At 46.5% G+C, this 24,674-nt stretch overlaps 1 protein-coding gene across 2 annotated transcripts in view; it reads right to left on the bottom strand.

Moving 5' to 3' along the window:
* Positions 1-24,674, bottom strand: part of prkn (parkin RBR E3 ubiquitin protein ligase) — a 1,192,578-nt gene that overhangs the window by 645,164 nt on the left and 522,740 nt on the right. For both annotated transcript variants that reach the window (XM_063056415.1, XM_063056416.1), the window contains exon 5: positions 10,991-11,074. In XM_063056415.1, coding sequence (XP_062912485.1) covers positions 10,991-11,074 — 84 coding nt within the window. The remainder of the gene's footprint in view (positions 1-10,990; positions 11,075-24,674) is intronic.

Raw genomic sequence — 24,674 nt, 5'->3', positions numbered from 1 at the left:
GCCCTGTCTTCTTCACAGCGGGCTCTTCCCTCGCCCCGTGCCCTCGCAAAGTCCTCGTACTAGGCGTAAACTCCCATTCGGGCTCTGGGTCCATCTTCACCTCTCGACCCAGAGGCAACAGGTGGTTCCGATGTAGTACCTTGACAGGCCCCTGCCTGCCCTCAGGTCTCACCCGGTAAACCGGGAGATTCGGCATCTGACTCTCCACCACATAGGGGGTGGGTGCCCAACGGTCCGCCAACTTGTGCTTACCCTGTAGTCCTAAATTCCGGATAAGGACTTGGTCTCCCGGCAATAGCTGGACGAACTTTACCATCTGATCATACCTCCTTTTATTCCGCTGGTTCTGCTTGGTGGCTGCCGCCTCAGCCAACTCGTACGCCCTTTTCAACTCTCTCCTCATATCGAACACGTACTTCAGACATGGCTTCGAAGGTATTTCCCCCGCTTCAGTCCCAAAACACAGATCAATGGGCAACCTCGCTTCCCGTTCGAACATCAGATAGTAGGACGAGTACCCCGTAGCATCATTGCGAGTACAATTGTAACAGTGAACCAAATGGGCAATGTGCCGACTCCACTTACTCTTCTGTCCAATCTCCAAAGTGCCGAGCATGTCCAGCAGGGTCCGGTTAAACCTCTCGGGCTGAGGATCACCCTGCGGGTGATAGGGGGTGGTTCTGGACTTTTCAACCCCAAGCATATCCAGCAATTCATGTATAAGCCTGCTCTCGAAGTCCCGTCCCTGATCACTGTGGATCCGCCGGGGAAGGCCATAATGAACAAAGTACTTCTCCCATAACACCTTCGCCACTGTAGTCGCTTTCTGATCCTTAGTAGGAAAAGCCTGCGCATATCTAGTGTAGTGATCCGTGAGGACCAAGACATTCGCGGTGTTGCTGGTGTCTGGCTCAATAGACGGGAAATCCATACATACCAGGTCCAAGGGTCCCGCACTCTGCAAGTGGGATAACGGGGCCGCCTGCGCAGGCAAGGTCTTCCTCCTGACGCAACAGCTACAGGTCTTACAGTATTCTTCCACCTCCCCCCTCATCCGGGGCCAGTAAAATCGGTCCTTGACTAATCCATAGGTCTTCTCTACCCCTAAGTGCCCGGAATCATCATGTAGAGCCTGGAGCACAGTCTTCCGATACTTCTCAGGCATGACCAGCTGCCAGCGCCGGGGGTGGTCCGGAGGCGACGTGACCCGGTACAGGACGTGGTTCTTAAGCTTCAACCGGGGCCACTCCTTCAGTTGTAGGGGAATGGAGGCATGTTTCACCTTCTCCACCTGCCCCATATCACCCCGGCTAACCGCGTACCAGATAGTGCCAATGCTTGGGTCATCACGCTGAGCTGCCTCCACTTCCTGGGGACTCAACTCCGGCAGCTGCCTGTTCCTCAGAGCAGTCACATTACAGTAAACAGTGGGCAGCGCGTCATCGTCAACCCCCAGTTGATCTGCTGCCCGATCCGTTCCCATCTGTGCTCCTACTTCCCCGTCACTCCCAACTTGACACATGGCCTTTACTCCCTGGGCAGGGACACTCTTCCACTCCTCAGCCGTGCCCAACTCTTTGTGCGCCCGACGAGACAGGGCATCTGCATCGATGTTCTGACTTCCCGGGCGGTACTTCAGGCTGAACTCATAGGCAGACAAGGCTGCTAACCACCGGTGCCCAGTAGCGTCCAGCTTCGCCGAGGTCAGGATATAAGTGAGGGGGTTGTTGTCAGTTCTCACCTCAAACTGGGCCCCGTATAGGTAGTCACTCAACTTGTCCACCACCGCCCATTGCAACGCCAAGAACTCCAGCTTGTGAGTGGGATAGTTTCTCTCAGATGGCGACAAACTCCGACTGACAAACGCCACCGGCCTCAATCCGTTTCCCTGTTCCTGGTACAGAACAGCCCCCAGACTGTCGTGACTGGCATCAGTGTGTAGAACATACGGCTTCCGGGGATCAGCAAACGCCAACACCGGGGCCTGCGTCAGCACCCTTTTCAGAGATTGGAACGCCTCTTCACATTGAGCATCCCACCTCAATCCAAAAGGCTCCCCCGGGTTCAAGTATCCTCCTACCTCCGGCCCTTGGTCTCCCTTCCTCTTCCTCCCCACAGGTGGATAGCCACATAGCAGCTCGTTCAATGGATGACTCATTTTCGCATATCCTTTCACAAATCGCCGGTAATATCTGCAAAATCCCAAAAACGAGCATAAGGCGCTCACCTTCTGAGGTTTCGGCCAGGTGGTGACTGCGGCTATCTTACCCGGATCGGTGGCCACTCCATTTCGCGACATTATGTGCCCGACATAACTGACTGAAGTCTTGCAGAACTGACATTTATCCAGGGAACGTTTTAACCCTTCCTCCTTCAGCCGACTCAGCACCTTCAGCAGCCGCTCCTCATGTTCCTCCAACGTAGATCCAAACACTATCAGATCATCCAGGTACACCAATACCTCCAGCAGGTTCATGTCCCCCACTGTCCGCTCCATGAGCCGCTGGAAGGTGGCTGGGGCCCCCGAGATGCCTTGGGGCATTTGTTCGAACTAGAAAAACCCCATGGGACAGATAAAGGCTGTCTTCTCCTTATCAGTCTCATTCATCGGAATCTGGTAATACCCACTCCGCAAATCCAATACACTGAACCACTGCGCACCACTCAGACAGGCCAAGGCATCTTCCACCCTCGGGACCGTATATTGGTCGGGAACAGTGCGGAGGTTCAGGGTCCTATAGTCCACGCACATGCGTACCTTCCCATTTTTCTTCCTTGCCACCACTATGGGGGACGCATAGGGGCTTCGGGACTCCGCAATAATCCCTGCATCTTTCAACTGCCGCACATCTTCCACATCTGCTGGGGCCAACTGCCGCGACCTCTCCCTAAACGGGGTGTCATTTGTTACCCGAATGGTGTGCCCAGTGCTCTTGGAACATCCTACATCAAACTCACCCTGAGAAAAGACACCCCCTAATTTCAGCATCTTCTCCACCAGCCTGCTCTAATATGCCGGCGGTACAGGGGAGTCTTCAAAATTAAAGGCCTCCTCGGTCAGCCGCCCCCCGTTTCCCAATAGTTTCCCTCCAGTGGGCTTCACGGGGGCGCTGGACATCACCGTCACCGGGAACAAGTGCGCGAGGGGCATCCCGTGCTTAACCCAGAGGGGACCCCTTGGGTTTCTCTGATCTCCTCTCTGTTATGTTCCTTACCATCACCCCCATCCACCGTGCCTGTACAGCTGAGGGCCTCTGCAATTCAGGTCTCACCAGCGCCCCAACCGGGAACCGGGACTCCCTTTCCAGGTCGTCGGGGGCGTCTACTAGCAGGGCCTCGCCCGGCGGTAATCCGGGGAATCTGGGGGTCCCCATTACTAATGCTGCCTCCCCTGGCCGTATCACCTTAGGCCTCGCCTGAGTGCACCACACCGTCCCTCGTTTGCACTCAGGATCCCACCCCTGGAGGTCACTCACTCCTTCGTACACCGCTCAGAACACGGGGTGTACCGAGAGGGTCTCCAGAAAGTTCTCCCCCCACCTTCTTCTTACAGGCTCCCAAGAGCCGTTGCACCAGAGGGGAGTTAGTCCCCACCAACAGGGCAGCACCACTGGTCTCCACCAGGTCCGGACAAACCAACACCAGCGTCTCAAAGCCTTCCGATACTCCCACATCTCCCTCCGAAAATTCCAATCTCACTGACAAGTACCCATCGTACGGGTAATCACCATCACTTATGCCCCAAATCTCCAATGCGTTAAGCGGAGTTACTGCCAAATGTTTCAGATATTTGTTGTAGAACGACCAGTACAGTAAGGTAACCTGCGACCCGGTGTCAAGGATGGCTTTCGCAAAGATTCCCTCTATCCGTAGGGACGCGCTGGAACGGGGTCCCACCAGTCCATCAGGAATTTGGACTTGTTCTTTCTGGGGTTCCATAGCGGTTTTCTGGGAACGTGTTCCTCCCGAGACTCCAGTCCGTTCCCTCACTGAGCCTCTCCTAAGTTTCCCGACACCTCTCCCTACTTGGTGGCCCGGGGGCCCTCCCCCTTCGGCACATCTCGTCTCTCACAATCCCTCCGCAAGTGGCCAGCTTCCCCACAGCGGTAGCACGCTCCCGGCCACTCACATTCCCGCCGGAAATGCCCTCTCTCCCACAGTTATAGCACCCACTACCCGCCGCCTCTCTCCTCCCGATACGGCCCCCCGGGGACCCCTTGGGTTTCTCTGATCTCACCCCGGCTACCACCTCCTGAACCGCTGAAGACCGTCCCGGAGGGTCTGAGCCCCCTGGTCGGCCCAAAGCACACTCCTCGGCCCGTACCTTTCTGATCAGCTGTCCGAATGATGGAGGGGAGTCCGCTTAAATGACTGCTGTACACTCCAAGCCACCCTGTCATCCTCCCGGGAACCTCTACATATCTGGCTCATCCTCAACTTTGCCACTTCGTCCTCCCTCACTACCCATCGTCGCAGCAACCCAGTAAGCTTTCCTTCCAACTGGAAAACATAGTCTGAGAGCTTTTCCCCTCTTCTCTGCCCCATCCGTTGAAACTCCGCTAAATGTTGCCAGGGATCTCCTGACAGTCCAAACACTTCCTCCAAAGCGTCCAAACACTCCGATAGGGAAGCCAAGGGGCGTGCCGCTCTCAGATCGCGGACCACCCGGGCCGCCCCACCCCTTAATCTTTCCACCAATCTCCGTCTCTTTTCCTCATCCGAAACTGGCCACACCTCTAACAACTGGGATGTATCCTCAACCCAGGTCTCATATTCCTCCTCCCCTTCCAGGGTGGGCCTGACTCCCGAGAAAATTCTCAGCTTCCGGCGGGGCCCCTCAACCCTTCTCGCCAGGGAGGTAATGGCAGCCATTAACTCGGCAGTCTCATCACGCCCATGGGGGTGGGGCCTGGCCAAACCTTCCCACTCCACACCTCCACCCCTGGCTACTGGCACCCGGCCGGGGGCCTCATCTAGCTCCTCCTCCTCCGGCACCTCCTCACTTGCGTCCTCGGGGAGGGTGTGGAGACCCCACGGCCCCACCTCGCCCTGGACGTGGACTGTCGCTGGTAGTCCCAACGTCATGACGTCGGCACTCGTCCGCACCAACATCCAGCTGGACTCCAGTTCTTTCCCACACCTTCTAGCTATAAGTTCTACCTGCCCGATACCTTTAATCAGACTCAGCCCTCGCACTAGTACATCTGCCGGAATGCGAAAATCGACCCCATTTAACACACACGCATGATTCACCGGTACCTCCTCCAATTCACACCAACTTACAATCTTACCTCGATCCATCTTCACACCACTTAACGTGACGACTATACAACTTTACCGAAAATCCAAATCCAGGACGGTAGCCCCCACTTGTAACGTTCCATTATATTGACTCGTGTATGTCTAGGGGAAATCCCGCCCAGCACCTGCGTCAACACTCCCCTCAGGGTCAGTCGCAGCCCGAATCAATTCCAAACATCAATCAGCAGCCAGCACACCCAGTAAATTTTAACAAATACACTTTATAGATATTACTAATTCTATGACATTAATAGGGATTTGATACAGAGAGGAAAGTAATGAAAAAAAAAGGCGCCAACATTTATCCAAGTCCAAGTTCTTCGTGCGCTACCGTTGGAGCTCAATCGATTCTGGACGACCACCCGAATCCTGTCGACTCATGGCTCGGGACCACCCGAAGTGATTGACCGGAGCCCTTCCGCACGTCCACCGTCCTCCCTGTCTCTCCTCTGACTCCCCGTCTCTCCTCTGACTCCCCGTCTCCCCTCCGACTCCCCGTCTCTCCTCCGACTCTCCGTCTCCCCTCCGACTCTCCGTCTCTCCTCCAACTCCCCGTCTCCCCTCTGACTCCCCGTCTCTCCTCCGACTCCCCCCAAAAACCCCATCCGCCGTCCTCCCCGTCTCTCCTCCTACTCCCCATCAAAAACCCCGTCTGCCGTCCTCCCCGTCTCTCCTCCGACTCCCCGTCTCTCCTCCGTCCTCCCCGTCTCTCCACCATCCTCCCCATCTCTCCTCCGACTCCCCGTCAAAACCTGTCCACCGTCCTCCCTGTCTCTCCTCCGACTCCCCGTCTCCCCTCCGACTCCCCATCTCTCCTCTGACTCCTCGTCTCTCCTCCGACTCCCCATCAAAAACCCCGTCCGCCGTCCTCCCCGTCTCTCCACCACCCTCCCCATCTCTCCTCCGACTCCCCGTCAAAACCTGTCCACCGTCCTCCCTGTCTCTCCTCCGACTCCCCGTCTCCCCTCCGACTCCCCATCTCTCCTCTGACTCCTTGTCTCTCCTCCGACTCCCCGCCAAAACTCAGTCCACCGTCCTCCCCGTCTCTCCTCCAACTCCACGTCTCCCCTCTGACTCCCCGTCTCTCCTCCGACTCCCCGCCAAAACTCAGTCCACCGTCCTCCCCATCTCTCCTCCGACTCCCCGCCAAAACTCAGTCCACAGTCATATGATACAGCATGGTATCCGAAAACATAACGATACATAACCACCCATTGCCTAATAGCACCTGCTATCTCAATTTAAAGTAAAACAAACTGCTAGCGCAAACTCTCTTCAGCGTTTAACACAACAAAGCCGCATTCCCCAGATTAACATAACAAAGTCGCCATTTTAACTCTACAAAAAGAAAGACCCCGTACACCAATTAAATCTCCCATTGTTCGCCGATTAAAGTGATGAGGGAGACGGAAGCGCTGAAGCGAGTGCAGAGGGTGAGCAGTATCCTGCCATTTGCTGGGTAGCTCTGTACCAGAGAGGGGACAGCCTGGCACTGTGGAGAGTGTTGTCCAAGTGTCTCCTGGTTCTTGGATTTGGATTTTGGACTACAGACTCTTTTTTCAATCTTACAGTTTTTATATTCTGTGTCTTTCACCTGACTGTCTCATTTTTTTTGTGCGGGAAGGGGGTTTTGGGGGTCAATGTGCCTGATCTGTTTTGTTCGTTGTTTTGTTCGTTTTTTTTGTGCGAGAGGAGAAACTTGGGGGTTGATATGCCTGATTCATTTTGTTATTTTTTTTGTGTGGGAAGAGGAATTTGGGGGTTAATGTGCCCGATCTGTTTTGTTCGTTTGTTTTTGTGCGGGAGAAAGTAATTGGGGGCTGATGTGTCTGTTCCGTTTTTGTTCATTTTATTTTGCGGAAGGTGGGATTTGGGGTTGATGATCATGCTGCATTTCTTTTCCTTCTTGGTTTCATGGCTACCCTGAGAACTGTATACTTTCACAATAAATAAACCTTTGAACCTTTGAAGGCCATCTGGATCCTTACCTTTACACTTCCATTTCTGGGATGTTCCCTGTTGTCGCTCTCATAATGCCCGTTCTTCTTGTAGTTTATCTTGCTGATGTATCAAGCGCGCAATGGGCGCTGAAGGCTTTTAATTTGGTCCAGTGGGGTAATTTTTTTGCCTAGTATCAAATATTTTCTTGGCACTTTCGCAAGGGTCTTAAATGTTTTAAAAGTCAAAAAACACAATTATCAACAATCACTGTTTTTTGAATCAGCATCAGTCGGCCTAAATGGATAATGTAACACAAGCACACTCAATTGACGCAATCATTTGATCTCAGCACAGTGTAGTGTCTTGCATCCAATCCAGTGCACATGATTGCCCATCTCCTGTCCCAATTAAGACCATAAGACCATGAGACATAGGAGCAGGATTAGGCCATTTGGCCTATCAAGTCTGCTCCACTGTTCAATCATGGCTGATACTGTTTTTACATGGTTGATACTCAACCCCATTCCTGGCCTTCTCCTCGTAACCTCTGATGCCATGTCCAATCAAGAACCTATCAATCCCTGCCTTAAATACACCCAACGACCTGGCCTCCACAGAATCAGAATCAGGTTTAATATCACCAGCATATCACATGAAATTTGCTAATTTAGCAGCAGCAGTTCAATGTAATACATAATATGGAAGAGAGAAATAAATAAATAAATAAATAAATAAATAAATTACAGTATACATATATTAAATAGATTAAAAATGTGCAAAAAACAGAAATACTGTATATTAAAAAAAGGTGAGGTAGTGTCTGAGGGTTCAATGTCCATTTAGGAATCGGATGGCAGAGAAGAAGAAGCTGTTCCTGAATCACTGAGTGTGTGTCTTCAGGCTTCTTTACCTCCTACCTGATGGTAACAGTAAGAAAATGGCATGCCCTACGTGCTGGAGGTCCTTAATAATTGACACTGCCTTTCTGAGATATCGCTCCCTGAAGATGTCCTGGGTACTTGGTAGGCTGGTACACAAGATGGAGCTGACTAGATTTACAACCCTCTGCAGCTTCTTTCGGTCCTGTGCTGTAGCCCATCCCACCCCATACCAGACAGTGATTCAGCCTGTCAGAATGCTCTCCACAGTACATCTATAGAAGTTTTTGAGTGTATTTGTTGACATGCCAAATGTCTTCAAACTCCTAATAAAGTACAACCACCATCCTGCCTTCTTTATAACTACATCGATATGTTGGGACCAGGTTAGATCCTCAGAGATCTTGACACCCAGGAACTTGAAGCTGCTCACTCTCTCCACTTCTGATCCCTCTATGAGGATTGGTATGTGTTCCTTCGTCTTACCCTTCCTGAAGTCCACAATCAGCTCTTTCATCTTACCAGGTTGTTGCTGTGGAGTGCCAGGTTGTTGCTGTGGCACTATTTCACTAGTTGGCATATCTCACTCCTGTACGCCCTCTCGTCACCACCTGAGATTCTACCCAAAATGGTTGTATCGTCAGCAAATTTATAGGTGGTATTTGAGCTATGCCTAGCCACACACAGCTGCAGGTGGCAACAAATTCCACAAATTCACCAAACTCTGGCTAAAGACCTTTCTCCACATCTCTGTTTTGAATGGATGCCCCTCTATTCTGAGACTATGCCCTCTTGTCCTATACTCTCCCACCATGGGAAACATCCTTTCCATATCTACTCTGTCCAGGCCTTTCAACATTCAAAAGGTTTCAATGAGACCCCCCCCACCCCATCCTTCTAAATTACAGCAAGTACAGACCCAGAGCCATCAAACATTCCTCGTATGATAACCCTTTAATTCCTGGAATCATCCTTGTGAACCTCCACTACATTTTCTTCAATGCTGGCACATCTTCTAAGATGAAGGGCCCAAAACTGTTCACAATACTCAAGGTGAGGGCTCAGTGGTGCCTTATAAAGCCTCAGCATCACATCCCTGCTCTTGTATTCTAGACCTCTTGAAATAAGTGCTAACATTGCATTTGCCTTCCTCACCACCAACTCAACCTGCAAGTACAGTGTCCTAAATAAACAAAGGGAATCTTAGCTATTTTCTCGATTAGTTTTTGTTCTTTAAGACTTGTGACTTAAGACAAGTGAGTGGCTTCCCCAGTTAACTGATGGCCCAATTAACCGGAAACCACTGTATATAAACAAATAAATAAATAGTCCAGAAATAGAGCAAAATTATTGAGGTAGTGTTCATGAGTTCATTGTCCATTCAGAAATCTGATGGCAGAGGGGAAGAAACTGTTTCTAAAGTATTGAGTTTGTGTATTCAGGCTCCTGTACTACCTCCCTGACAGTAGTAATGAGAAAAGTGCATGACTTGGATAGTGAAGTTCATTAATGTTGGATACCGCCTTTTTCAGGCATCGCCATTTGAGGGATTTCAGTCCAAATTTTATAAGTATTCTTCAGCATTCAACCACATAGTTGACAGCTTCAGTACACAAGGAGTCTGACAGAGTTATTTTCAGAACCAAAGCCACTTCCTCTCAATTTACAAAGTAGATTAACATCAACTCTCATACATGTTTGTATACATGACAAAATCCACTTATTCCCCAAACAGAAACAGAGTGACAGCCAACTTCTATCAACCAGAGTGGCTCAAATTTCTACACAGGTATTCCTCTAGGGCAAGTAGGATATATAGGATTTCAAATCATAGAACAGATGCACAATGCCGCTTGCAGGATCAGCACACTGACATATTAAGTCGGTTATGACTTTGTTATTTTGGTTCAGTTGTGCTTAAGTTGAAATTGACCAAAGTTTTTAAATAACAAAAAATAATTTTTGCTGAATACTAATAAAAGTAAATAAAAATTCCTGAATTAAACCTAAAATAAAAATCAAAAAATTCGAATTCTAGTTATGGAAAACCCCTTCCGCCGTAATCTGTTCCAGAACTCTGTCCTCCTGCTCATTTATTTTTTAATCATTCTAACATATTTGAGCAGATCTTCATTCACTTATGCAATAGCCTGTGGAATTCCTTCCTCCAAAATGTTTTCACCTTTCTACCCTCCATTTTGGCATTCCTCATAAGTTATCCACTTTAGCAAAGTAACAGACAGAAAATGCTGGAGGAACTCAGCAGGTCAGGCAGCATCCAGGGAAATGAATAAACGGTCGACATTTTGGGCCGAGACCCTTCTCCAGGACTCTACCAAACAGTTGGTCATCTGTCCTATGATCCCCACCACAGTTTATTTAATATTTCAGTAACATTTGAGTAATATTGGAAATATATTGTTTGATTAAGCATTCTTTGTTTGTTCACATAATTCATTATGGGTTAGATTTAAAAGTATGTGAATGGCATAGGTCTTTATGCCACCAAATCATACGTGCATGCCTCACTAAAGAAAAGAAACTAAATACATGAGTTTCCCGGACTTGTATGTTTTTCTTTCAATTAGTTTCTGGAGATACAAAACATAACACCCACAAGTCACTGAATGTCATTCCTTGCTTGATACCATATATAAATATTAAGTGTCTTAGAGTGTTTTACTATATTAAAGGTAGTATATAAATGTAAATCAAATTGGTAAGAGCAGGAAATGGCATTTTTCAACATAGGGATTCATCCTAATACAGCTGATTGTAATTTTTGCTCAGCCAGATGAAATTATAGTAGACCATCATTTTAAAGGCACGAAATATATTAATACTTATATAAGCTTTAAGGATGAACTTACTGCAACTGTTCCATTACAGTCTTTTGCTTGGCAGATGCCAGTCATCCTGTTTTGTTCTAGAACATCTTCCCAACAGGTTGGATCCTTCAGAGAGAGGAAAACAATATAGCAAATTGTCAACATTATGTTCAGGTTAGGTTGAACCTCTATTATTGTAAGGCCACGAGTACAGCAATATAGCTAACCTTGGTTACAACATTTTAACAAGGACATGAATATACCAGAGAAGCTGAAAAAAAAAGATTTACCTGAATGGTTTCAGGAATGAGGAATATCAGCTGTAAGCTTGGGCTGGAGGAACAAAGTTGCCCACCATAGAACAAAGTTATTTCTTCAGCGGTTTGATTGGGGGACGACTGCGCAAGCGTGTGTATGTCAGCCAGTGAGAACAGCGAGAAGAGTTTAAAAGGAGATGGTCATTTCTTCAGCGGTTTGATCGGGGCATGACTGCGCAAGTGTGCGGATGTCAACCAGTTAGAGTAGTGAGAAGAGTTTAAAAGGAGACAGCTTTATAGAGCTGGTGTCTGAGAAATGGGCAATAGAGTAAAGGGAGACAGAGTAGGAAGGCTTTGGCTCAACAGGGCTTCGGCAATAAAGGGTCGAGGCAACATAGGATGCCTATGTAGAATACAGACAGGAAGTATGTGTGTGAGGCTGGTGTTCTGTGCTTGGTGTCAGATGTGGGAAGTCCGGGAGACTCCCAGCCTCCCGAACGGTCATGTCTGAACCAGGTGCGTCGAGCTGCGGCTCTTAGGGACTGTGTCAGGGAACTGGAGATGCTGCTCGATGACCTTCGTCTGGTCAGAGAGAGTGAGGAGCTGTAGGCAAATAGTCACACTGGGGCCTCAGGAGACAAATAAGTAGATAACAGTCAGGAGAGGGAAAGGCACGAGTCATTTGCTAGAGAGCACCTCTGTGGCTGTACCCCTTGAGAATAAGTTCACATGTTTGAGTAATGCTGGGGGGCGGGGGGAACAGCCTCCCTGGGGGAAGCAACAGTGACCGCACCTCTGGCACAGAGTCTGGCCCTGTGGTTCAGAAGGGTAGGGAAAGGAAGAAGAAGGCAGCAGTGATAGGGGACTCTATAGTTAGGGGGTCAGACAGGCGGTTCTATGGACTCAGGAAAGAAACTCAGATGGTAGTTTGCCTCCCAGGTGCCAGGGTCCAGGATGTTTCTGATCATGTCCACGATATCCTGAAGTGGGAAGGAGAACTGCCAGAGGTCGTGGTACATATTGGTACCAACAACATAGGCAGGGAAAGGGAGGAGGTCCTGAAAGCAGGCTACAGGGAGTTAGGAAGGAAGTTGAGAAGCAGGACCACAAAGGTAGTAATCTCGGGGTTACTGCCTGTGCCACATGACGGTGAGTATAGGAATAGAGTGAGGTGGAGGATAAATGCGTGGCTGAGGGATTGGAGCAGGGAGCAGGGATACTGATTTCTGGATGATTGGGACCTCTTTTGGGGCAGGAGTTAACTGTACAAAAAGGATGGGTTGCACTTGAATCCCAGGGGGACCAATATCCTGGTGGGGAGGTTTGCTAAGGCTACTGGGGAGAGTTTAAACTGGGATTGCTGGGGGATGGGAATCAAACTGAAGAGACGGAGGAAGAGGCGGTTGGCTCACAAATAGAGAAAGCTTGGAGACAGTGCAAGAGGGAGGACAGCAAGGTGATAAAGAAGGGATGCGTCAGACCGATGGTTAGAGATGTGTCTATTTTAATGCAAGGAGTATTATGAACAAAGCGGATGAGCTTAGAGCGTGGATCAGTACTTGGAGCTATGATGTTCTGGCCATTGCAGAGACTTGGATGGCTCAGAGGCAGGAATGGTTACTTAGAGTGCCAGGCTTTAGATATTTTGAAAGGGCAGGGAGGGAGGCAAAATAGGTGGGGGCATGGCACTGTTGATACGAGATAGTGTCACGGCTGCAGAAAAGGAGGAAGACATGGAGGGATTATCCACGGAGTCTCTGTGGGTGGAAGTTATGAACAGGAAGGGGTCAATAACTCTACTGGGTGTTTGTTATAGACCACCTAATAGTAACAGGGACATCGAGGAGCAGATAGAGAGACAGATTCTGGAAAGGTGTAACAATAAAAGGGTTATTGTGGTGGAAGATTATAATTTCCTAAATATTGATTGGCATGTCCCGAGACCAAGGGGTTTAGATAGGGTGGAGTTTGTTAGGTGTGTTCAGGAAGGTTTCTTGGCATAATATGTAGATAGGCCTACAAGAGGAGAGGCTGTACTTGATCTGGTATTGGGAAATGAACTTGGTCAAGTGTCAGATCTCTCAGTGGGAAAGCATTTTGGAGATAGTGATCACAATTCTATCTCCTTTACCATAGCATTGGAGAGGGATAGGAACAGACAAGTTTGGAAAGCGTTTAAAAGCATTTAATTGGAGTAGGGGGAAATAGGCGGCTGTCAGGCAGGAACTTGGAAGCATAAATTAGGAACAGATGTTCTCAGGGGAATGTACGGAAGAAATGTGACAAATGTTCAGGGGATATCCGTGTGGAGTTCTACATAGGTACGTTCCAATGAGACAAGGAAAGGATGGTCGGGTACAGGAACTGTGGTGTACAAAGGCTGTTGTAAATCGAATCAAGAAGAAAAGAAGAGCTTATGAAAGGTTCAAAAAACTAGGTAATGATAGAGATCTAGAAGATTATAAGGTTAGCAGGAAGGAGCTTAAGGAAGAAATTAGGAGAGCCAGAAGAGGCCATGAGATGGCCTTGTCAGACAGGATTAAGGAAAACCCCAAGGCATTCTACGAGTATGTGAACAGCAAGAGGATAAGACGTGAGAGAATAGGACCAATCAAGTGTGACAGTGGAAAAGTGTGTATGGAACTGGGGAGATAGCAGAGGTACTTAATGAGTACATTGCTTCAGTATTCACTATGGAAAAGGACCTTGGCGATTATAGAGATGAATTACAGTGGACTGAAAAGCTTGAGCATCTAGATATTAAGAAAGAGTATGTGCTGGAGCTTTTGGAAAACATCAAGTTGGATAAGTCACCAGGACCGGATAAGATGCAGCCCAGGCTACTGTGGGAGGTGAGGGAGGAGATTGCTGAGCCTCTGGCAATGATCTTTGTATCATCAATGGGGACAGGAGAGGTTCCGGAGGATTGGAGAGTTGCGGATGTTGTTCCTTTATTCAGAAAGGGAGTAGAGATAGCCAGGGAATTATAGACTAGTGAGTTTTACTTCAGTGGTTGGTAAGTTGATGGAGAAATTCCTGAAAGGCAGGATTTATGAACATTTGGAGAGGCATAATATGATTAGAAATAGTCAGCATTGCTTTATGAAAGGCAGGTCGAGTCTGATCGAATTTTTTGAGGATGTGACTAAACACATTGATGAAGGTAGAGCAGTAGATGCAATGTATATGGATTTCCGCAAGGCATTTGACAAGGTACCCCATGCAAGGCTTATTGATAAAGTAAGGATCATGGGATCCAAGGGAACATTGCTTTGTGGATCCAGAAGTGGCTTGCCCACAGAAGGCAAAGTGTGTTTGTTGCCGGGTCATATTCCGCATGGCGGTCAGTGACCAGTCGTGTGGATCTGTTCTGGGATCCCCACTCTTCGTGATTTTTATAAATGACCTGGATGAGGAAGTGGAGGGAAGGATTAGTAAATTTGCTGATGACACAAAGGTTGCAGGTGTTATGGATAGTGTGGAGGGCTGTCAGAGGTTACAGCTGGACATTCATAGGATGCCAGACTGGGCTGAGAAGTGGCAGATGGAGTTCAACCCAGATAAGTGTGAGATCGTTCATTTTGGTAGGTTAAATATGATGGCAGAATACAGTGTTAATGGTAAAACTCTTGGCAGTGTGGAGGATCAGAGAGGTCTTGGGGTCCGAGATGGAGTCCATAGGACACTCAAAGCTGCTGCGCAGATTGAATCTGTGGTTAAGAAAGCATACGATGCATTGGCCTTCATCAATTATGGGATTGAGTTTAGGAGCCAAGAGGTAATGTTGCAGCTACATAGGACTCTGGTCAGACCCCACTTGAAGTACTGTGCTCAGTTCTAGTTGCCTCACTACAGGAAGGATGTGGAAACCATTGAAAGGGTGCAGAGATTTACAAGGATGTTTCCTGGATTGGGGAGCATGCCTTATGAGAATAGGTTAAGTGAACTCGGCCTTTCTTCCTTGGAGTGACGGAGGCTGAGAGGTGACCTGATAAAGGCGTATAAGATGATGAGAGGCATTGATCGTGTGGATAGTCAGAGACTTTTTCCCAGGGCTGAAATGGCAAGCACCAGAGGGCACAGTTTTAAGGTGCTTGGAAGGAGGTACAGAGGAGACATCAGGGGTTTTTTTATGCAGAGAGTGGTGAGTGCGTGGAATGGGCTGCCGGCAACGGTGGTGGAGGCATATACAATAGGATCTTTTAAGAGAGTCCTGGACAGGTACATGGAGCTCAGAAAAATAGAGAGCTATGGGTAACCCTAGGCAATTTCTAAGGCAAGGACATGTTCAGGACAGGTTTGTGGGCCGAAGGGCCTGTATTGTGCTGTACGTTTTCTGTGTTATCTAAGTCTGGGAAGAGCTTTAATAGAGTTGTAAAAGATCACAATCGATTCAGACTAGAGCAAAGCTGTTTATATAATATGATAGTTCAAGATGCAGGAGAAAAACTTGAAGTGATAGACAAAAGATAAGGGGATATGAAGAAAACCATTTTTAAACTAAGTGATTACCATCTGCAACTCGCTGCTTACATGGTTGTTGGTAAGAAGAATCAATCTAGGGTTTTTAAAGGGGGGCACAAGATTCAGCAAATACTGGAGCAACAAATAAACTGCTCAAAAAAAATAGCCCAGGGGGTCAAGCAGCATCCGCAAGTAACACCTGCAAGTTGCATTCAATGCTGCTTGACCTGATGGGTTCTTGCAGCAGCTTAATTTCTGCTCAAAGTTTTCAAAAGGGATTTGCAAAGACTTTTGAGGCAAAATAATTTGCAGGGCTACAGGCAGGAAAGTTCAGCTGGACACAAGACACTGCATGTAATGGTCGGGCTGTTGCAGAGGAAAATACAACTGACAGGATAGTTCTACAAAAAAAAGTAGAGTTTGAAGAATCAAATGGTCTTCTGTATTGCAACAATTTTATATTTTTGATAGAATTCTGTATTTTCTATATAATCTGATATTCTCAAGCCCCATCACTCCGAGCACTGGTCTCTCCCAGGATTGCGTGCTCAGTCTGCTGCTGCTAACGCTGCGACTCACAACTGTACTGCCAGATCCAGCTCAAACCACATTATCAAGTTCCCTGGTGATACTACAGTGGCTGGCTTCATCAGCACAATGATGTGTCAGTATATAAAGAGGAGGTAGAGAGGCTTTAAAACATAAGAATATAAGAAATAGGAGCAGGAGTAGTCTATCTGGCTTGTTGAGCCTGCTCTGCCATTCAATAAGTTCATGGCTGATCTTGCCATGGACTCATCTCCACCTATCTGCCTTTTCTGCATAACCCTTAATTCCCCCACCATGCAAAAATCTATTCAACCTTGTTTTAAATATATTGACTGAGGTAGCCTCCACTGCTTCATTGGGCAGAGAATTCCACACATTCACCACTCTCTAGGAAAGCAGTTCCTCCTCATCTCTATCCTAAATCTACTCCTCTGAATCTTAAGGCTATGTCCCCTGGTTCTTGTCTCACCTACCAGGGGAAACAACTTTCCTGCCTCTATCTTATCTATCCCTTTTATAATATTACATGATTCTATAAGATCTCCTCTCTTTCTTCTGAATTCCATTGAGTACAGTCCCAGGCAATTCAATCTCTCCTCATAGTCTACCCCCTCATCTCTGGAATCAACCTGGTGAACCTCCTCTGCACCATCTCCAAAGCCAGTATATCCTTCCTCAAGTAAGGAGATCAGAACTGCACGCAGTACTCCAGGTGCGGCCTCACCAGTACCCTGTACAGTTGCAGCATAACCTCCCTGCTCCTAAATTCAATCCCCCTAGCAATGAAGGTCAACATTCCATTTGCTTTCTTGATAGTCTGCTGCACCTACAAACCAACCTCTTGTGATTCATGCACAAGCATTCCCAAATCCTTTTGCAAAGCAGCATGCTGCAAATTTTTTACCATTTCAATAATAATCTGCTCTTTCATTTTCCTTTCCAAAGTGGTTGACCTCAAATTTACCATCATTATATTCCATCTGCCAGACTCTTGCCCACTCATTTAACATATCTGTATCTCTCTGCAGACTCTCTGTATCTTCTGTCCAATTTGCTTTTCCATTCAGTTTAGTGTCATCAGTAAACTTAGACACACTACACTCGGTCCCTTTTCCAGGTCATTAATGTATACGGTGAACTGTTGCAGGCCCAGTACTGACACCTGTGGCACACCGCTCACCACTGATTGCCAATCAGAGTAACACCCATGTATCCCAACTCTCTGCTTTCTATTAGTTAACCAATCTTCTATCCATGCTAATCACCCCAACACTATGCATCCTTATCTTATGGCTAAGTCTTTTATGTGGCACCTTATCAAACGCCTTCTGGAAATCTGATTAAATAATGTCCATCTGTTCTCCTCTATCCACTGTGCTCATTATATCCTCGAAGAACTCCAGTAAGTTTGTCAAAGAGGACCTGCCTTTGCTGAATCCATGCTGCGTCTGCTTGATTGATCCATTTCTTTCCAGATGCCTCGCTAGTTTTTCTTTAATGATAGCTTCAAGCATTTTCCTAACTTCAGATGTTAAACTAACTGGCCTACAGTTACTTGCCTTTTGCTTACATCCTTTTTTGAACAGTGGCATGACATTTGCCATCTTCCAATCTACTGGGAGCTGACCAGAGTCCACAGTCCAAAGCATCTACTATAGCTTCTGCCATTTCTTTCACTATCCTCGGATGCATTCCATCAGGACCAAGGGACTTAACTATCTCCAGGACTAAAGTTTGCTCGGCACTACCTCTTTAGTGACAGCTATTGTATCGAGGTCCTGATCTCCCACCGCATCCATAACACCTCTCTTTGGCATGTTAGACATGTCCTCCACTGTGAAGACCAACACAAAGTAGTCATTTAAATGGTGTGAGAACAACAACCTGAGTTACAATGTGGACAAGATAAAATAGCAAACATGAGGAAATCTGCAGATGCTGGAATTTCAAGCAACACACATAAAAGTTGCTGGTGAACTCAGCAGGCCAGGCAGCATCTCTAGGAAGAGGTACAGTCGACGTTTCGGGCCAAGACCCTTCGTCAGGAATAACCGAAAGAAGAGCTAGTAAGAGATTTTAGTGGGAGGGGGAGGGGAGATCTGAAATGATAGGAGAAGACAGGAGGGGGAGGGATGGAGCCAAGAGCTGGACAGTTGATTGGCAAAAGGGATATGAGAGGATCACGGGACGGGAGGCCTAGGGAGAAAGGAAAGGGGGAGGGGGGAAAAGCCCAGAGCATGGGCAAGGGGTATAGTGAGGGAGACAGAGGGAGAAAAAGGAGAGAGAGAAAAAGAATGTGTGTATATAAATAAATAACGGATGGGGTACGAGGGGGAGGTGGGGCATTAGCGGAAGTTTGAGAAGTCAATGTTCATGCCATTAGGTTGGAGGCTATCCAGACGGAATATAAGGTGTTGTTCCTCCAACCTGAGTGTGGCTTCATCTTTACAGTAGAGGAGGCCGTGGATGGACATATCAGAATGGGAATGGGACGTGGAATTAAAATGTGTGGCCACTGGGAGATCCTGCTTTCTCTGGCGGACAGAGCGTAGGTGTTCAACGAAACATCTCCCAGTCTGTGTCGGGTTTCGCCAATATATAGAAGGCCACATCAGGAGCACCAGACGCAGTATATCACCCCAGCCGACTCACGGCTGAAGTGTCGCATCACCTGGAAGGACTGTCTGGGGCCCTGAATGGTAGTGAGGGAGGAAGTGTAAGGGCATGTGTAGCCAGGAGGGAGATCAGTGGGGAGGGATGGGGGGGGACGAATGGACAAGGGAATCGCGTAGGGAGTGATCACTGCGGAAAGCAGAGAGGTGGGGGAGGGAAAGTTGTGCTTAGTGGTAGGATTCCGTTGGAGGTGGCGGAAGTTACAGAGAATTATACATTGGACCCGGAGGCTGGTGGGGTGGTAGGTGAGGACAAGGGGAACTCTATTCCTGGTGGGGTGGCAGGAGGATGGGGTGAGAGCAGATGTGCGTGAAATGGGGGAGATGCGTTTGAGAGCAGTGTTGATGTTGGAGATAAGATTGATGATTTTGGCCTTCAGGAAGGTTCAGGTCAACCACTCTCCATTACACATAAATGGCTCTGCTGTGGAGAGAGTGAACAAGTCTCTTGGTGTGCACAAAACAGGCAATCTAACCTGGACCCACAACACCTTCTCACCAGTCCAGAAGGCACAGCAGCAACTACAGTTTCTGAAGAGACTGAGGGGTGCAAGGCTTCCCAACTCCATTCTAATAAACTTTTTATAGGAGCACTATTGAAAGTGTCCTGCTTGGCTACATTACAGAAGCTACAAAGCATCGGACTGCAAGACCCTACAGAGGATGGTAAAAACCGCCAAGAGGATGATCAGAGTCTCCTTTCCCCCCTATTTTTGACATTTACCGGGAGGGCTGCAGACGAAGGGTCCAAAGCATTGTTGTGGATCCCTACCACACACCCCACCAACCCTTTGACCCACTACCATCAGAAAGGAGGTACAGAAGCATCAGACCAGGACTACCAAACGGGGTAACAGCTTTTTCCCCCAGGCTGTGAGACTATTGTATACCCTTCCACCACCGAGGTCTTATCACTAGGACAGTGAGCTGTTTACGGTTTACCTGTGCTGCACTTTACTACATGCATTTTGAATTAAATTTTATCAACTGACTCATAGTATAATATTTTGTTTATGTGCTGTGTGCGATATATATGTTGTGTGGGTGCACTGTGGTCTGGAAGAACATTCTTTCATTTGTTTTATAGACGTGTGTACAGGCAGATGACCAAGAACTTGAATTATTTCTGCTGGTGTGCCTTTTTGCACACAAACTGATTGACACATTCCTTCACACGGCATTACTTAAATCTATTACACTGCTGTAAAATGCTAAGATTCTGAAAGGAAAAATAAATGCACATAATTTATTAATCCCTGTTGCTGTTAACACTGCTGTATACAGAAAGACATTTTGAACAATTTCTCATAAACAATCCACAGTATTTTGGTGTCTGATGAAATAGATTCATCATAATTCCCCCCGATTGCATAAAAATGGAACATAAGGAAAAGAAGCAGGAATTGGCCATGTGGGAACTCAATATCTGGATCTTGGCTTGCATTTCACTCTTGACTTCCTTACAATTCTCTTAGAAGAATCTTACATGTTTCAGTAAAATCACCTTTCACTCTCCTGAAGTCCAATGAGCATAAAGCCAACCTTTTGAAACTTTCCTCGTAAGCAACCCCTTAATGCGGTAATCAACTGACTAAACCATCTCCAAATTGTCTTCAGTGTAGGAATATCCTTCATTATAACTGTGCCAAAATTTAATTATGAAAGAATAGGCTATAAGTACTAGGAAAGCTAAAATTCATTTGCCTTCCTAATTACTTGTCATATGTGTATGTTAACATCTGTATTTCTGGTATGAAGGGTAGCCAGTTCTCTCTGTACTCTAGCAACCTGTAGTCCCTCTTCATTTGGGTAATATCTTACCTCTATTCTTCCTATCAAAGAAGATTACAAAATATTTCTTGTATAAAACTACATTTAATCAACTTAATTACATTAAACTATCCATGTCTCTGGTGATCTCCTCACAATTCACTTTTTCATTTATCTTTATATCATCACCTCCAAGAGGGCCACAACCTTGCCATAGATTTGCATGCCTCAGTGACCCAGAGAACAACGCTGGCTGGAGTCAGGGCTTTGTGCTTTGGCTTTTGGTAGGGTCACCCATGCCAAATAAGGTCAAAAGGTCCAGGCCAGATTAAGTGGTCCACTGGTCCTCCAGGTTCGGGGGTTCAGCTCAGGACTAGCAACCCTGACTAGTCAAAATTTTTTTTTACAGGAACAGCAATGAAGAATCCTTCTATATATGTGTGTGACTGAGGACCCTGAACTATATCTGTGGCATAATAGAGAAAATGGCCAAGGACAGACAGAGATAGGGGATCTTCATTCCTGCCTAAACGCCAGCTGCATAATGGGCAGTAAGTAAGTTATATCTTCAGTACATGTGGATAGAGTACATTATGTTCTTTCACCCAAATAAGTGACATACATCATTAATCGAGGAAGTTTTAGAACTGATCCTTGAGGCCTCCCATTGTTTACAACCTGCCAACCATAAATCCATAATCTTTTTTTTATTATTAATTAGCTATTCCTCTATCCATGCTAAAATATTTCTCCGAACACCTGCAACTGTTAGGAGACACAAGAGACTGCAGATGCTGGACTCAGGAGTAACAACCTGCTGGAGGAACTCAGCAGGTGAAGTGCTATCTAAAGAGGGAAAGAATTTTTCAATGTTTGGGTCGAAACCCCAATGCAGAATCCTGATTCTGATGCAAGGTTGTTTCAACCTGAAACTCTGACAATTCCACCACCCCCGCGCCCCCCGCCCCGATAGATGCTTGACCGCTGAGTTCCTCCAATGGATTGTTTGTTGCATGAGAAACTTATATTGTGGTACCTCATCAAAATACTTCTGGAAATCCAAATACTCTCCTTCCATTGACGTCCATTCATCCACCCTACTGATTAAATCCTCAACAAACTTGTCAATCACAATTTCCCCTTTATAAACTCAGATTGATGTATAATGATTTTCTAAATATCCTGTTGCTATTTCTTAAAGAATTGATTTAATGCCTTTCCCCATGGCATATGTTGGTGAATTTGCTGCTTCTTTTTAAACAGAGACACTAAACCTACAATCTTCCCACCTGCTGGGACTTTTCACCAAATTCTGACCTTTGCCCTCTTTGGAAAGCGAACAGATGAGACGTACGCAGGAGGAACACAATCAGGAACATAAATAGCAGATGATACATCTGGAACAATGAACGATTTGCTAGAGAAATTCTAAAGAATGTTATAAGATCAAAACCAATTCATTGTCCATCTCTGCCATTTCCTAGAAGACTCAGCTAGCAGGCCTAAGATCCAGGAGATTTGAAGGCTTTTGGTCCAATTAGGTTGTATATTATTTTTGTCCAACGATAATAGATAAAAGGAGCCTCCTACTTTTTCTTGTCTGATTTTCTAATTTAATTTGGATGCTTTCTGATACAAATAAAGATTAAGAAAAACATGTCCCAAGTCTGTGCAGTTTCCTTCTTCCAAATTAATTTCCAGCTCATCCTCTAAGGGGACAATAATTTTTACTCTCTTTATCTGTTTTTATATTTGGTGCATTTTACTTACATAATCTACTTCCTCACTCTCTTTTGCTTTGTCATCCTTTGTTGCTTTTTGAAGTTTTCATAAACAGAGGTTTCAAAGGTACATTTAGTACCACAGAAATGTATACAATATACATCCTGAAATGCTTTTTCTTTGCAACCATCTACAAAAACAGAGGAGTGCTCCAAAGAATGAATGATAGTTAAATGTTAGAACCCCAAAGCCCCCACCACCTCCAGCTCTCCCCTCCCACGCACAAGCAGCAGCAAGGCAACAACCCACCCTCCCCCACCAGCAAAAAAGCATTGGCACACCCCACCGAGCACTCAAGCATGCAGCAAAGCATCAATAAAGACACAGACTTGCAGTACCCCAAAAACTACTGGTTCACCCGGTAATTCAACATACCACTAGGCTCTCTCTCTCTCTCTAATAAGTGAAAAAGAGGTGTCTCCGTTTCATTAATCTACTGACCTTCTACTAATCTTGTGGCTTTATAAGTATTTTCTGTCTATTTGATCCTGTCCTTAACTTCTTCAGTTTACAATGGATAGGCCATTCTTCTCTTAAAGTCTTTCATTCTCTCGCAATGGCTTCTATCTTTGTTAAAAATATAAATTATTTCCTCTAATATCTAGCACTCTCTTATCTACCATCTTACCTTACCTTACTTTGCCAGGGCATTTTAGCAAATTGTGCCTGATTTATTTACATTTTGCTGCATGTTTCAGACTCAGTTTTTAAATTCCATAATGTTAAGATTTCTCTGTCCTGGATGAATTTTTCATGACTTGCAATTATTCGTGCCTCATCACAAATTTAAAAGGTGAGGGTGTCCACAATGGGGACAAATGGGGATATGTTGAAGATGTGCACCTTGACGGTGAAGAGAAGCTGCACCTTTAGCAGCGACAGCAGTGCCTCATTTCCCTTCTGGCAAAAACCCCGTAGCAACTTCTGTCATTCGGCCGCATTCTCAAAGATGACGTTGAAGAAGCCATTACCAACCAAGTCTTGGACACAGAAGATGTCCTTAACCTTGAAGCCGCAGTACTCCAGCAAGACATTCCAAATGAAGCAGTGCCTGATGAAGGGTTTCCCCTCACTGTCACCCTGATGGTATTTCAGATCCCAGGCCCTCTGCCAATGCGCTGGTAGCTGCAGCCATTCTGACTGGGTGTTGATTGTTGGAAAAGGAGTGTCAGATAGCTTTCCCAATCAGTATGAGGATCCACCTGTATGATTAACCTCTTGATGGCGCCACTTGAACACGATGAGTCCCTCTTCCATTCTCAATGTCAGCACCTGCAGAGATCTATCTCAAGTGGATCCTCACAGATACTACATTCGGTCTTAGCTAAAAGGCTGAGAAGCATTCTTGACCTCTTTGCTAAGATTAGACAATAGACAATAGGTGCAGGAGTAGGCCATTCTGCCCTTCGAGCCAGCACCGCCATTCACTGTGATCATGGCTGATCATCCACAATCAGTATCCAGTTCCTGCCTTATCCCCATAACCTTTGATTCCTTTGATCTTTAAGAGCTCTATCCATCTTTTTCTTGAAAACATCCAGAGATTTGGCCTCCACTGCCTTCTGGGTCCGAGCATTCCACATATCCACTACTCTCTGGGTGAAAAAGTTTTTCCTCAACTCCATTCCAAATGGCCCCTTATTCTTAAACTGTGGCCTTTGGTTCTGGACTCACCCATCAGCGGGAACATGCTTCCTGCCTCCAGCGTGTCCAATCCCTTAATAATCTTATATGTTTCAATCAATATGCTGGACTTTTAATAATATTGCTACCTCACCACTTTTCCTTCCTGACTTTCCTTCCAAATTACTCTAGTCAGTCTCCTTGTAACCACATCTTTGCCATGGTGATCTACTCACATCTGCTCATGATAGTTTGATCATCGTTCTCTCTCTTGTTATGAATGTGAGATGAGAAGCCTTACATTATGTGATTTTACCACTTTTCCTTATTCTAGCTAATCTGCAGATGGACTCTTTCTTACGTCATGCTATCAGTCCCTTCCTGACGCATTCTCGTTATCATTGCCCAGAATCTCCCATCTGCTTGTACCTTCGACATTTCCTCTCAACTGAATCCCCCTCACTACCCCTTTCCTACCCCTTTCCTACAACTGTTTAGTTTAAAGATACATCTACATTCCTAGTTACTTGACTTGCTAGGGCAATGATAGGGGTCCAACTCAAGTGAAGCCTCTCCTAATAGAACATTTGTGTTTCCCCTGTGCTGATG

This window comes from Mobula hypostoma, chromosome 8 (assembly GCF_963921235.1).
Source record: "Mobula hypostoma chromosome 8, sMobHyp1.1, whole genome shotgun sequence".
Classification (NCBI taxonomy): domain Eukaryota; kingdom Metazoa; phylum Chordata; class Chondrichthyes; order Myliobatiformes; family Myliobatidae; genus Mobula; species Mobula hypostoma.
This window is presented reverse-complemented; position numbering and strand designations above follow the sequence as displayed.